The sequence below is a fragment of the Mustela erminea genome, chromosome 4, assembly GCF_009829155.1.
Source record: "Mustela erminea isolate mMusErm1 chromosome 4, mMusErm1.Pri, whole genome shotgun sequence".
Classification (NCBI taxonomy): Eukaryota; Metazoa; Chordata; class Mammalia; order Carnivora; family Mustelidae; genus Mustela; species Mustela erminea.
Genome location: NC_045617.1, coordinates 123,350,900 through 123,364,514, shown reverse-complemented (window position 1 = coordinate 123,364,514; position 13,615 = coordinate 123,350,900). Strand labels below are relative to the sequence as shown.

The window sequence follows — 13,615 nt, the reverse complement described above, 5'->3', positions numbered from 1 at the left end:
TGCTCTGTCAATTTGCTTATTCTGCACATTTTATATAAATAGAATCATACGATATGTGGCCTTTGTGTTTGCCTTTCACTTACCATAATGTTTTCAGAGGGTTCATTCATGTTGCAACCTGTATCAGTACCATGTGCCTTATTATGGGTGAATAATATTCATCATATGGATATACCACATTTTGTTTATCCATTTATCAGCTGATTCAGAATTGGTTATTTCCATGTTTTGGCTTTTATGAGTAATACTGCTATGAACATTTGTGTGCAAGATTTTGTTTGCACATATCTTTTTAGTTTTTCTTTTTCTTTTTTTTTTTAAGATTTTATTTATTTATTTGGCAGAGAGAGAGAGATCACAAGTAGGCAGAGAGGCAGGCAGAGAGAGAGGGAGAAGCGGCTTCCCGCTGAGCAGAGAGCCCGATGTGGGGCTTGATCCCAGGACCCTGAGATCATGACCTGAGCAGAATGCAGAGGCTTAACCCACTGAGCCACCCAGGCGTCCCTAGTTTTCTTGGGTTACCTAAGAGTGGAATTGCTGGGTCATGTGGTAATCTTTATTTTTGAGGAACTGACGCAGTGTTTTTCCACAATGATGAACATTCTACATCCTCTCAGCAATGTACAAGTATTCCACACTTGATCTTAGCCAAAAGGCCGAGAAGCGATTGTATGAGTATTCCAATTTCTCGACATCCTCACCAACATCTGTCATTTTCTTTTGTTTTTTTAAGATTTTAATTCATTGATTAGACAGAGAAAGCACAAGCAGGCAGAGGGAGAGAGAGAAGCAGGCTCCATCTCAGTACCTGGGATCACAATCTGAGCTGAAGTTAGAGGCTTAATTGGATCTCTTTGTAGTTTCAATTTGCATCTTCTTGTTGACTAATGATGTTCAGCATCTTTTCAAGTGCTGATTGGCCATTTGCATATCTTCTTAAGAGAAATGTTTATTCAAGTACTATGCCCACTTTTTTTTTTTTTTTTTAAAGATTTTATTTATTTATTTGACAGAGAGAGATCACAAGTAGGCAGAGAGGCAGGCATAGAGAGAGAGAGGAGGAAGCGGGCTCCCTGCCGAGCAGAGAGCCCGATGCGGGACTCGATCCCAGGACCCTGAGATCATGACCTGAGCTGAAGGCAGCGGCTTAACCCACTGAGCCACCCAGGCGCCCCTGCCCACTTTTTTTTTTAAAGTAGATTCCACACCCAGCCTGGAGCCCAACATGGGGCTTGAACTCATGATCCTGATGAGATCAGGACCTGAAATGAGAACAAGAGCCAGATACTTAACCAACTGAGCTACCCAGGCACCCTCCTTGTGCTTATTTTTTTAAAGTGTGCTCTCTATTCTTGACTTATAATTTGTTCTTTATATTTTCTTTATATATTCTACCCTTATCAGGTGTATGATTTGCAATTATTTTTTCCTATTCTGTGGGTTTTTTCATTTTTCTAAATAATTTTGTGTCTTTTTTTTTTTTTTTAAAGATTTATTTATTTATTTGACAGAGAGAGATTACAAGTAGGCAGAGAGGCAGGCAGAGAGAGAGAGGAGGAAGCAGGCTCCCTGCTGAGCAGAGAGCACGATGCGGGACTTGATCCCAGGACCCTGAGATCATGACCTGAGCCGAAGGCAGCGGCTTAACCCACTGAGCCACCCAGGCGCCCAATTTTGTGTATTTCTTTTCTTTTTTTTTAAGTTTTTACTTATTTATTTGAAAGAGAGAAAGACAGCAAGAGAGGGAACACAAGGAGGGGGAGTGGGAGAGGGAGGAGCAGGCTTCCCGCTGAGCTGGGAGCCCCAGGCAGGATTCAGTCCCGGAATCCTGGAATCTTGACCTGAGCCAAAGGCAGGGGGCCAATGACCGAGCCACCTAGGGGCCCCAGTTTTTTCATTTTCTTTTCAAAAGATTTTATTTATTATTTGACAGAGACACAGCGAGATAGGGAACACAAACAGGGGGAGTGGGAAAGGAAGAAGCAGGCCTCCCGGGGAACAGAGAGCCTGATGTGGGGTTTGATCCCAGGACTCTGGGATCATGACCTGAGCTGAAAGCAGATGCTTAATGACTGAGCCACCCAGGTGCCCCGTTTTTTCATTTTCTTGATCGTGTCTTTGGAAGTACAGAAGTTTTGCTTTCAGTGAAGTCCAGTTTTTTTTTTTTTTTTTTCTTTTGTTACTCATGATTTGGTGTCATATTTAAGAAACAATTGCCTAGGGCGCCTGGGTGGCTCAGTGGGTTAAGCCGCTGCCTTCGGCTCAGGTCATGATCTCAGGGTCCTGGGATCGAATCCCGCATCGGGCTCTCTGCTCAGCAGGGAGCCTGCTTCCCTCTCTCTCTGCCTGCCTCTCTGTCTACTGTGATCTCTCTCTGTCAAATAAATAAATAAAAATCTTAAAAAAAAAAAAAAATTTAAGAAACAATTGCCTAATCCAGGTCATGAAGATTCCCCCCTTCCTTTCTTTCTTTCTTTCTTTCTTTTTAAGAGAGAGTGCACAAGCATGGTGGGGGCGCAGAGGGAGAGAATCTTAGGCAGACTCCTAGCTGAGCACAGAGCCTGATTCAGGAGTAGTCTCACGACCCTGAGTTCATGACCTGAGCTGAAACCAAGAGTTAGATGCTCAGCCAACTGAGCCACTGAGACAATCCCCCTCCATCTTTCCTTCTTAGAGTTTCATAGTTTTAGCTCTTGACACTTAGATCTTTGGGGTGCCTGGCTGGCTCAGTTGGAAGAGCCTGTGACTCTTGATCCTCTAAGTTGTGAGTTTGAGCCCCACACTGAATGCAGAGATTACTTAAATAAACAAAAAATTTTAAACCCAAAATATTTAGGGTCTTTGACCCGGTTGAAATTGTTTTTTTCTAATGTAAGTTAGAGGCCCACGTTCATTATCTTACATGTGAATATTCAGTTGTCCAAGCACCATTTGTTTTTGTTGTTGTTGTTGTTTTTAAAGATTTTATTTATGTATTTGACAGACAGAGATCACAAGTAGGCAGAGAGGCAAGCAGAGAGAGAGAGAGGAGAAAGCAGGCTCCCCAATGAGCAGAGAGCCTGATGCGGGGCTCAATCCCAGGACCCTGATCATGACCTGAGCCGAAGGCAGAGGCTCAACCCACTGAGCCACCCAGGTGCCCCCAAGCACCATTTGTTAAAGGAAGCTGTTTTTTCCCCCATTGAATCATATTGCCACATCCCTTGAAAATTGACTGTAGACACATGGGTTTTTTTCTGGACTTTATTCATGTTATTGGTCTGTATGTCTCTCTTTTGGCCTCTTCAATACCATTTCGATAACCATACCTTGTAGTAAGTTTTGAGATCAGGAAGTATGAATCCCCCAAGATTGTTTTGGCTATTTGAGGTCCTTTGTAATTCTGTATCAACTTTTGGGACCAGTTTATCAGGGTCTGAGTTTTTATCTGAGTCTGTTAACAAGGACAGGAAGGCTGGCTTTTGTTCCTCCCACTGTAGTTTTTCTGGGACAAGGTTCTGTCCCCATGTAGTTGTGAATGGCTGAATGAACAACGATATTTTACATGTTTCATCTTATAGGTCAACAACTTTGTGATCTTCGAAGGTTTCTTTGCCCATCAACATCGTAAGTTATGTCACCTTGTATATGTTGGCCTAGTAGTTGGGGTGAGGGGAAGGAAAGAGGTGGATTCTTGATCCCACTGGCCCCCTTACTGAGGGGCACCACCGCTTCCTTCCTCACAGGGCCCCCTGCTCCCTCCCTGAGGGCATCTCGACACTCTCGCGCTGCTGCGATTGATTCTACACCCGCTGGTAAAGCTGCAGTGAATGGGTGGAACTGTAGGCCATGGTGGCTAGCTCCTCTGGAAGCCACAGGGAGCACAGTGCGATTATGGACAATTTGGGAAAATTCTAAAGCAGCCCAAGTCCCAGCAGTTGTTACCCATCTGCTTTTGCCCTCATGAGCTTAGTACTTCTTAGGCTTGTCAAAACTTTTAACTGAGTGAGCTCATCGGGAGCCTGTTTGATGACTGATATTTATGGAGTCTCTTGCCACTTCAGGTCCATCAAAGTAGGCCAGGGTCACCACATTCCTTTGCAGACCCCTCAGGTTTCTGTCAGTTGAGGGAGAGACAAGTGCGGCCACCCCTTCCATTTGCAGTAACAGAACAGTGACATGAATGGTCCAACGTTTAAATAGTAGTTTTAGAAAATAACGCTCAGAATTTATGATATTTCCAACAAAATAATGAAATTGATCTGGAGAAGCCAAATCTAGGAGGTATTGAAATGCTCCCCAGGCTCCCCATTCCATCCTCATACACACACACTCCCTGCCAATCTGAGCCCCACTCCTCCTTCCTCACTGCCTCCCAAGGGTAGAGATGCACAGCTTGCACAGACATATTCCCTTGCTGAGCTGGCCTTGTGGCTAGCTCTTACCTCCTCCATGGCCAGGAAAGGGAATAACCACCACTCAAAGAACAATCTGTTCCCATTTAATAGCTTTGACCAGTGTGAGGGAGGCAGTTCATATCCATGACTCACTTTGCTTGCCAAGGCTTCCCCCATCTAGCTCCTGCTGACTACAAGCTAGAGAGGGAGTGAGAGCCAACAAGGACAGTGAGGACCCAAGTCCACAGCGGGAGGGACCATGGATATAGCCTAAGTGGATTTGCTGAGCAGTCTCTCATTTGCCACACACAATAGAGAACCTCTTAAGAGGGAAAGGGAGGGAGCAAATAGAAAAGTGAGGGGACGGGAAGTAGAGCTTTGCATAATATGTTAGCCTCCCATTTACTGTGCTAACTCCAAATGTCTTTGTTTTCTCCTCAAACTTTGTTTTTCCTAATAAAGCTTAAATCTTGCCCTGGAAGGAGAGATTCTGCCCTACCCCAGCCTCCCCTGATCTCTCCAAAGCAATTCCTAATTAACAAAGGACTTTGTCCATCTCATCTAGAGGGACCTGGGGTCCTCGTTGGCCCGGCTGGGACCATTCCACTGCCCCAGAATCCCAGGGGGGCGTGACAGCACCCACTGACAGTAAGAGCTTGCCTCCCTTAGCCAATTTTCTCCTGCATTTCCCAAGTCCCAGAGTCTCCCCCTGGAACTTTTCCCCCAATTCTGCATTTGGCCTACTCCTTCTGGCTCCCCTCAAAAGTGCTCCAGTATTTCCCCTGAATTCCCTCTTGGTGTGAAGGCATTGCAACAGGGCTTCTGCAGTGGAGCTGAACTGAATTCTCTCCTTCCCCAGGAGGAAATGTGGTGTCAGGGAGCAGAGTTTTGGGGCCAAGGGGGTAGTGGCTGGGAGGAGGGGTGCAGAGTATGTCTTCTAATGCTTACCTTGTCTGTGTACTCTCCACTGCCAGCTCCAGCAAGAAAGCTGCCACCCAAGAGAGCAGAGGGAGACATTAAGCCATATTCCTCTAGTGACCGAGAATGTAAGACTGGGGTAGGGTGGCTGGGCTTGGGGGCCTTAACCCAGAAGGATTAGTTCTCTCTAAAGTCTCTGATTTCTCTTTTTTTCTACCCAAATCTTTACTGTCATCACTCTCTTCTCCTTTTTCTTCTCCATCTTGCTCTGTATTTCCCTTTTGCCAGTTCTGAAGGTAGCTGTGGAGCCTCCTTGGCCCCTAAACAGGGCCCCTCGTCGTGCCACGCCTCCAGCCCACCCACCCCCCCGCTCCAGCAGCCTGGGAAACTCACCAGAACGGGGTCCCCTCCGCCCCTTTGTGCCAGAGCAGGAGTTGCTGCGTTCCCTGCGCCTCTGCCCCCCACACCCTACTGCCCGCCTTCTGCTTGCTACCGACCCTGGCGGCAGCCCAGCCCAACGTCGGCGTACCAGGTAATAGGAGTTGGAGGGTTAGGGAGCCTCAGAACTGTCAAAGAGGGTGTTAGCAATGGCAAAGGGGAGTTTGAATCTGCAGAGATGTGAAGCAATAGGACAGGTGGATTGGAGAGTCCTGAAACCTTTTGAGAAGAATGTATTGGACCAGATTTATGGGAGCAGTCTGGAAGTAAGTTACATGAAGGAGTAGAATAGTACTTTATATGGACTCTAGGAACTCTAGTTTTTGTTTTGTTTTAAGGTTTTATTTATTTATTTGACAGAGAGAGATCACAAGTAGGCAGAGAGGCAGGGGGAGGGGGAGGCAGGGTCCCTGCTGAGCAGAGAGCCAGACGTGGGGCTCGATCCCAAGACCCTGAGATCATGACCTGAACAGGGCAGAGGCTTTAACACCACTGAGCCACCCAGGCTTAGTTTAAAAACTAGGGACTCTAGTTTTTGGTTTGTTTTTTTTTGGGGGGGGGGGGACTCTAGTTTTTAAAGTGAGAGATGGGAGGAAGGATAGTAAGAACATATCCATTGCGGGGGGTGGGGGGGACTGAGTCTCTCAGATTGGGGAAATCTTGGTTTCATGCTTACTGGGAAGATGCAATGTTTCTGACAGTTTGGGGAGCCACTGGCCTCATGTTACTGCTTTGTATAGCAGGAACCCATCCCAGCAAAGGAGAGGTTATCTCCTTGATTTCTCTCCCTAGCTTTCTCTTCATTTCTGATTTCTCTGTTTTTCTCTCTCCCCCATTTTCCCTTTCCCTTTCTCCTGTCCATAACACCCTTCCACAGTTCCCTTCCCCGCTCTGATGAGAGTCGATACTGACAGATAGTTACCCCCTTCCCTCCCTGGGAGACCTGGGGTGGGCAGAGCCCCCCTCTCCCTGAGAACCCCACATCCACTCTTCCATTGTAGTCCCTAGGTTCCAGTGGAAACTGACAGAGTTTGTAGGATTCCCTCTTCCTCTTTCTTGGGCAAAGATGTTGTTAGGGTCCCAGATGGGCTAATACTTTGTAGCTTTTCTTATGTAGAAAGCACGCTTTCTTTCCTAAGTGGGCTCTGAACACTCCCACAGATAGCCTGATTCGCCACCAGATCCCGTGGTTGGGTGGCTCATACTCATTACCCAGAGAAGCACATTCTTGCTTGCTGTTAGACTGTGGAACACCTTGGAAGGTCTAAGGGCTTTCTCTGCCAGGGAAACATTTTAAGGAGTCTTGTCCATGGAATAAATCCCATAGTCCTTCTACAGCATTACTGGTGACTCTAATACTGTTTTGTGCTGCCTACCACACTTAACCTTCTCAGCCTGCTGAAGCCAACTGATGAGCTCTGCTTCAGAGCAGTTCAGTGATAAAGGACAGGGTCTTAAGACGACCAGGTCCCCAAAGGGGACCACATTTTGTATATGTGTCCGGGAGCCCCCAAACTGATGTCTGCTTTGAGGCTCTAAAGACTTCCCACACTTCTAAAGATACTACCACTTTCCCTAGATCCAGATTCTGTGAGGGAATTGTTTCTTGGCAGTAGATCCCATTTAGTATCCTAGAGTCACTCTTAGCCATGTTTCAGAACAAGCCCTGAGTCTCAAGTATCTGTTAGCTTCTGGGATCCCCTCTTGCATACACCCTGCTCCAGTAGCTAGATGACGATATATTCCAGTCTTGTGAGATTTTCTTGAGGTGGTATGGGAACTCTTCCCCTGGCCTGCCTTCTTTTCCTCCATAGCAAGAACCTTCCCTGCTCCATACCCAGCGTATGGAACGTCTTCACCCTCCCTACTCTCTGAATGTGTGGTAGATCAGATACTCCTACTGTGTTCCCCCATCCCAGTACTTGGGAGCAGGATCTCCCTCTCTCCCAACTCCTTTTCCTTCTCCTTTTCAGTGTTGTCTGAATAAAGTGTGCATTCTTTTGTGTTTTTTAAATGGACATTTTCAATGAAAAGAAAACAAACAAACAAAAAAAACCAAAACACACCCAAACTTCCGGTCTCAGTCTCATTTGTGTGTCACCTGATTTTTTTCCTGGGATCCCTGGCCCTCTGATTCTCCTTACCTTTGTGATCTGCTGGATCTTATGCAGATTCTGTCTCCTGTAATGTAGTCGCTGGATCCCTCTGTATAGGCTGCTAGATGTACTCCCCCATTGCCTCCAGAAACCTCCAGCTCTCCGCAGTGATGTTTACCCGTTAGCCTAGACCACCCATTGCTGAAATGTCAGTATTTTTTTTTAAAAAGATTATTTATTTGTCAGAAAGAGAGAGAGAAAAGCACACAAGCGGGCAGAGAGGCAGGCAGAGGTGGAGAGAGGCAGGCTCCCTGCTGAGCAAGGAGCCCGATTCGGGACTCGATCCCAGGACCCTGGGATCATGACCTGAGCCGAAGGCAGCGGCTTAACCCATTGAGCCACCCAGGCGTCCCAGCTGAAATGTCAATATTAACCAACATCTCTGGGATCCACTCACTGCCTCCTGACTATTCCCTGGATTCCGCTTCCCATTCTGATTTCCTGCCCCGACCACCACCTTTGGACCTCTCTCAAGACAATTCCTTTTCCCCCTGAATTCAGCTTTGTCAATCCCTATTTCCCTCTGGTCTGACATATCCTGTAATTTAAAGTAACCATGTTTTCTAAACCAAACACCAAGACACCTGGTCCAACAAACTTTTTTGCTTGAGTCTGGTTTTCTGGCATAATTTCAGTAACATTTACCCTTACTTTTAACACATTAAAACTAGTATCAACAAACCAGGACTACTCCAGAGAAATCTTGGGGTATGAAATGGGCTCCCTCCCCTTTTCTGAGGCACAACTTAGTTTAAAACCCCATAGGAACGGTAATTACCCTTCTCTTTCTCCTGTATTATTCCTTTCATTCCTCTCCTCTGATTCCTTCATACCCACTCATCTTTCTTCCTATAGCCTCTTCCCCATCATCTCCCATTTCTTCTACAGGGGGGCTCCCCCAGGGCTGGTAGCCCAAAGCTGCTGCTACAGCCGCCATGGGGGCCTGAATTCCTCATCCCCCAATACAGGTAAGTATTCATCCCTCCTTACCCTCAAATCAGGCCATACTGACTATCTACTCCAGTCTTGCCATGCACTTGCCTGGTGTTTTCATAGGCCAAGAATCAAAGCAGGGGGAACAGGATACAGAGAATAGGTGAGGTCTGAACCCCTCCCCTACCAGCCTCCCACCACATCTGACTCCTTTTCCTAACATCACTCTCAGCTCCTTTCTCCTCTGAACACCAGCTCCTCTCACAGATTGTTCTACCTAACATCCTAATATTCTGAAACGCTCTTTCCCCATAGGTTCAACTGGTCCTTACCTTTGGTACTCTCCGGGGGGTTTCAAATTTGGACATAGCCCTAATGGTTTCAGCCTCATACTCCCATCATATGTCCTATTCTACATCAGGGCTAGACCTTGAAGAGTCTGATCTTAATTGCCACTTTAGTATTCCTATAACCCATTCTCCATCTCCCTCTCACCTACCAGGTCTGCCAGCGAGGAGCAGGTCTTGTCACAGGCAGGGTCTGGGGAAGAACACATGCACACAGTTCCTCCACAGGCCCAGGCCCTACCAGCCCAGACCTGGACAATGGGTGGGAACATATTCAACGCCAGGTTCATTCGAAACTTGCAGGACCTTCGCAGCACCAGGCCTTGGTGACCACAACCCCCTCTTACACCTTCAAAGTCCGTATTGTCACTATAGGAGGTAGCCAAAGCCCGCCCTCATAATGGATGTATTCGTTCATTCATTCACTCAGCAGGCTTTATCAATGCCAAGTCATTTGTATTTTATTTTTAACCAGAGTAATAAAAGTATTTTTATCACGAGAGCTGCTGGAAGTTGTCATTATTTTCAATCCCACCCTTCGCTCTTCGCGTACCTGGTTCAGGCCCATTATCCCCCAGCTTTTTGCTTAAGCGCTACAGGTAAAACAGCCCTGTTCGCCGGGACCTAATTTACTGCGCAAGCGCGCTTAGATGGCCTCGTGAGCCGACAAGCGCAAGCGCACTCACTGCAGACGAATGCCTCATCGCCTCCTTGGAAGCCGCTGCAGTGCGCAAGCGCGCAACATCTCTGTTTCCCTCTCTCCGGCTCCTTCACACACATACACACACACACACACACACACACACACACACCCTTTCCCCTTCAAGAAGCCGGCTCCGGGGCGCGCTCACCCCTGTGAGGAGGCCAGAGGCCGGACACCGGAGGCGCTGTCTCCGCTCCCGTTAGATCATGTACCAGCCCAGCCGGGGGGCGGCCCGGCGTCTCGGCCCCTGCCTCCGCACTTACCAGGCTCGCCCCCAGGTGAGAACAGAGGGGAAAGAGGAGGGAAGGAGAGGGGGCGGGGAGAGACCCTCCTCAGAGTCGGCGTGTGGGGCGGAGCGCGCGCCCCGTCCGCGCAGGCGCAATGCCGTCCTACCGCTCTTCTCACCTGTGCAGGGCGGCGCGTGGAAGGGCGAGGGGTCGCGGGGACTGGGAGGAGCGTACAGACGGGCGGCGCGTGCACGCGATGTTGGTTCTCCCGGGTCTCGGGTGTGCAGGTGCCGTTGAAGCAGGGACGGCGGGGCGCGGCCGCATTTCGCCAGCGTTTCCGCGGTTACCTGTGCATGGAGGTGATTTGAAGGACAAGGGGCGGGGAGGTTCGCAGCCTGGCCGCGGAGCCGCCCCGGAATTCCCAGATCCGAACAGACAGACCTGCGGGTCGCCCCGTGCAGCCCGCGTATCCTACACCGGGATAGCGGTTAGGGCGGAAAGGCCGGCCTGGGTGGATCCGGTTCTAGCCCCTGCGGGCAAAATGGCCACGCCCCCAGCGGAGACGGCGCCTTGGGGCTGGTGTTACCCCCGCCCCGCACCGCCTGCCAGCCTTCCCGGAAGTAAGACAGCCCCGCTGAGGTTCCTTGAGAGCGAAGGACTGGGGCGAGGCCTTCCTTACTTTGGGTGACCTCCCGCCCATCGCACTTTCAACGTCGGTAAACCAGGCGACTTGAAGCCCAGCCTTTAACGGTCTCCTCGGCTTGTTTGTGTCATTAGCGGAGCCTGAAAAGATAGTAACTCACATTTACATACTACTTTATAGATGACGAAGTTATATTTACATTTATTATGTCCGATAGTCCTCTTAACAGTTCAGTGTGCTTCATCGTCCTTGTGTGTAAGAGGACATTTATAAGAAATAGGCATAGGGAATGAGAGTGCCCAAGGTCATCAGTGCTCAGAGAAATGTCCCCTGCTTACAGCTGGATGTTTTTTTCTATCACCCACTTCATGGTGGAGTTGTGTTACTGGCCACATCATTTCATCCACATTTACACTAAAATCTGTTGCTCCATTCCTTTGTTCATTTTTCAAAATATTAGGATTTTTTCTGTAAGAGAGGTGTAACTGCCCCCAGTGTTGTGATCTTAAACTAATGTTTTGGGGAAGTACTTTACCAGTGTCAACAGGAAACTTCCTGTTTTCAGTAGAGATAAAGTTGAATTCATCCCATTTTCCTCCTGTCAGGAGGAGCAGGTGGGATTGGAAGCATATTAATGAACAGATTTTAGATGAGGGGGCATCAGTCAGCTAGATTCTTATCTTTTTCCTTTTATTATTCATCCTTAGGACCAGCTTTCTCCACGGACTCTACCATTCCCACCCTTGTGGCCCCCCTCCACAACAGCCACTTTTCCATCTTCTCTTCTCTGGTCTCCCCCACCCCCACACCCTCCGATTTGGCTGCTTCCCCGGGCTCTCCCACTACATCTTCCTCAGATCCAGACCCTCAGCTCACCATGGGTGGTTCTCCCTCCAGGAAAGGGAGAGGAGGGACCAGGACCTGAGATGCATAGTGGCTGTCTGGATGGGCTTAGGAGCCTATTTGAGGGACCTCCCTGCCCCTGTCCTGGGGCTTTGATACCTTTCCAAGCCCCAGGAACCTCTCGCCCTTCCCCTGCCACTCCATCAGGAGATCCAAGTATGGAGGAGCACCTGGCTGTCATGTATGAGAGACTGAGACAAGAGGTAAGTCAGCCTGAAAGTGGCCTCCATGTGCAGTGAGAAGGGATGTAGATAGTACCTGGAAATAGAGGGCTAGTCGACTGGATTTCTTGGAATTATGAGACAGGCATATAAACATTTCCCAAGAAAAAGATATTTTTCAGTTTGGATTTAAGGGAAGTTAAATATGGGATGAGATGACTTTTTACTCAGAGGAGAGTAAAGAAGCATCAAAGAGAAAGCTGAGAAGTAGGATCATCTTTTCTTTCCTACTGGGCTGATGCCTTCTTCTTCCACCCAGCTTCCCAATCTCTTCCTTCACTCCCACGACTATACTCTCTACTCATCGGATGTGGAATTCATCAATGAGATCCTGAACATCCGTACCAAGTGAGAATCCAGGCACGGGTAGGGCCTTGGGGAGGAAAAGCACCATGTGCTTTCTACTTGATCTTTTTCATTTGCCAGAGAAGGTCCTGCCACCTCTCACAACTGTTTCCTGTTCCCCAGACAGAGGCCAGTTTGGTTTTCTGATTATGCCATCATGAGCGATCTTTCCCATCCCTTCTTCCCAGGGGCCGGACATGGTACATTCTGTCACTGACCCTCTGCCGCTTCCTAGCCTGGAACTATTTTGCACAGCTTCGGTTGGAGGTTCTACAGCTGACCCGCCACCCAGAGAATTGGACCCTGCAAGCTCGATGGCGGCTTGTGGGGCTGCCCATCCACATGCTCTTTCTGCGTTTCTACAAGCGAGATAAGGAAGAGCTTTATCGGTAAGAGAAGTGAGAAAAGATCCAATCGGTTTCTTAATCCTGCCTTTAGGACTCTGATCTAGTCTTCCAGACCATCCTTGATATACTGTGACTTGACTGCATCCTCCTTGAGAGCAGGAATTTTGTTTTCTCTACCAGGAATCAGGGACTTTGAGTGTGTTAAGAAACCTCTAGACTCTGTTTTTTGGTGTACATTATGTGGTACATCATAGTCATTCGAGTATTTATTGAACAAATGAAAATTCCTAGTAAGTCGAGCTTCATAGTCTTAGGTATTTAGTAAATTTCTGGCATAGAACAGAATCCCAGGAAATTGTTAGGTTTGGCCCAAACCAGTGATTCTCAAACTTTGCTGCAAAAATCATTTAAGGATCTTTAAATACTGGTGCCAGACATTCAGATTTAAGTGGGACAGGGTACAACCTGGGCATCAGTTGTTTTTGAGTTCTCCTCATCTGCATCTACTGTGTAGCAAAATTTAGGAACTACTGGTTTAAACAAATGCTTGAATTAAACTTTGGGACTAGTCATCTCCCTTAGTAAGCCTCTCTCTTTCCCTTCACGAGGACCTATGATGCCTATTCCACCTTCTACCTGAATTCCAGTGGCCTCATTTGTCGCCATCGCCTAGACAAAGTAAGTCCTTAGGCTGGATGGGGATGGGTGAAGGTGTAGAACATCCCACCAACTGGCCTTAACCTCTGTCCCTGCAGCTGATGCCTTCACACTCAGCCCCAACGCCTGTGAAAAAGCTGCTAGTGGGAGCCCTGGTGACTCTGGGACTGTCAGAGCCAGAACCCAACTTACACCTGTGTTCGAAGACCTGATCCAGGAACTGGGGTAAAGGCAGCACTGAAGACTGCTATATACGCACAAGAGGAAGGGGTGGGGGGTGCCTCGAATCTCAGGAGCCAGCTTCCTCCCCTCTTTACTCTCCTTTTTTGCCATCTCATGCTGTGTAAAGCTGCTGTGTAATTTAACTTGTAAATAATAAAGTCTAAGTGAATATATGAGAA

At 48.0% G+C, this 13,615-nt stretch overlaps 2 protein-coding genes and 1 long non-coding RNA gene across 14 annotated transcripts in view; 2 read left to right on the top strand and 1 right to left on the bottom strand.

Moving 5' to 3' along the window:
• ATAT1 (alpha tubulin acetyltransferase 1) overlaps positions 1–9,662 on the top strand; it is a 16,408-nt gene extending 6,746 nt beyond the window's left edge. Inside the window, exons 7-13 of one of the 8 annotated variants that reach the window (XM_032338107.1) lie at positions 3,561–3,606; positions 3,726–3,794; positions 5,351–5,422; positions 5,583–5,826; positions 8,777–8,856; positions 8,945–8,984; positions 9,324–9,660. In XM_032338107.1, coding sequence (XP_032193998.1) covers positions 3,561–3,606; positions 3,726–3,794; positions 5,351–5,422; positions 5,583–5,826; positions 8,777–8,856; positions 8,945–8,984; positions 9,324–9,498 — 726 coding nt within the window. In that variant the 3' untranslated portion in view covers positions 9,499–9,660. Of the gene's footprint in view, positions 1–3,560; positions 3,607–3,725; positions 3,795–5,350; positions 5,423–5,582; positions 5,831–6,609; positions 7,215–8,776; positions 8,857–8,944; positions 8,985–9,323 lie in introns of those variants that run through there. The other 7 variants (XM_032338112.1, XM_032338106.1, XM_032338108.1 and 4 more) reach the window with 7 other exon arrangements.
• Positions 1–10,770, bottom strand: part of LOC116587554 — a 21,929-nt gene extending 11,159 nt beyond the window's left edge. The window contains exons 1-5 of one of the 3 annotated variants that reach the window (XR_004284510.1): positions 10,540–10,770; positions 10,277–10,445; positions 9,321–9,361; positions 7,877–8,014; positions 5,325–5,364 (exon numbers count right to left, since the gene is read on the bottom strand). This is a non-coding gene — a long non-coding RNA (uncharacterized LOC116587554). Of the gene's footprint in view, positions 1–5,324; positions 5,365–7,737; positions 8,015–9,320; positions 9,362–10,276; positions 10,446–10,539 lie in introns of those variants that run through there. The other 2 variants (XR_004284511.1, XR_004284509.1) reach the window with 2 other exon arrangements.
• On the top strand, positions 9,750–13,615 carry C4H6orf136 (chromosome 4 C6orf136 homolog). Of its 3 annotated transcripts, XM_032338077.1 has the most exons (7): positions 9,750–10,149; positions 10,285–10,457; positions 11,449–11,847; positions 12,125–12,213; positions 12,399–12,599; positions 13,166–13,235; positions 13,313–13,615. In XM_032338077.1, exons 1-7 carry the CDS (start codon positions 9,864–9,866, stop codon positions 13,424–13,426), a joined length of 1,332 nt encoding a protein of 443 aa, XP_032193968.1. In that variant the 5' UTR covers positions 9,750–9,863; the 3' UTR covers positions 13,427–13,615. The 3 variants fall into 3 exon arrangements, with proteins under 3 accessions (XP_032193968.1, XP_032193967.1, XP_032193969.1); XM_032338076.1 differs by having other exon boundaries at positions 9,750–10,457; XM_032338078.1 differs by lacking the exon at positions 10,285–10,457 and having other exon boundaries at positions 9,968–10,149.

What these genes read in the sequence shown, in the direction of transcription:
- C4H6orf136 (XM_032338076.1), top strand. Translation starts at nt 9,864, where the DNA reads ATGCCTCATCGCCTCCTTGGAAGCCGCTGCAGTGCGCAAGCGCGCAAC. An exon ending in ATGAGAGACTGAGACAAGAG is followed by an intron (nt 11,848 to 12,124) that starts GTAAGTCAGCCT and finishes TCTTCCACCCAG; the next exon opens with CTTCCCAATCTCTTCCTTCA. An exon ending in GATAAGGAAGAGCTTTATCG is followed by an intron (nt 12,600 to 13,165) that starts GTAAGAGAAGTG and finishes TCCCTTCACGAG; the next exon opens with GACCTATGATGCCTATTCCA.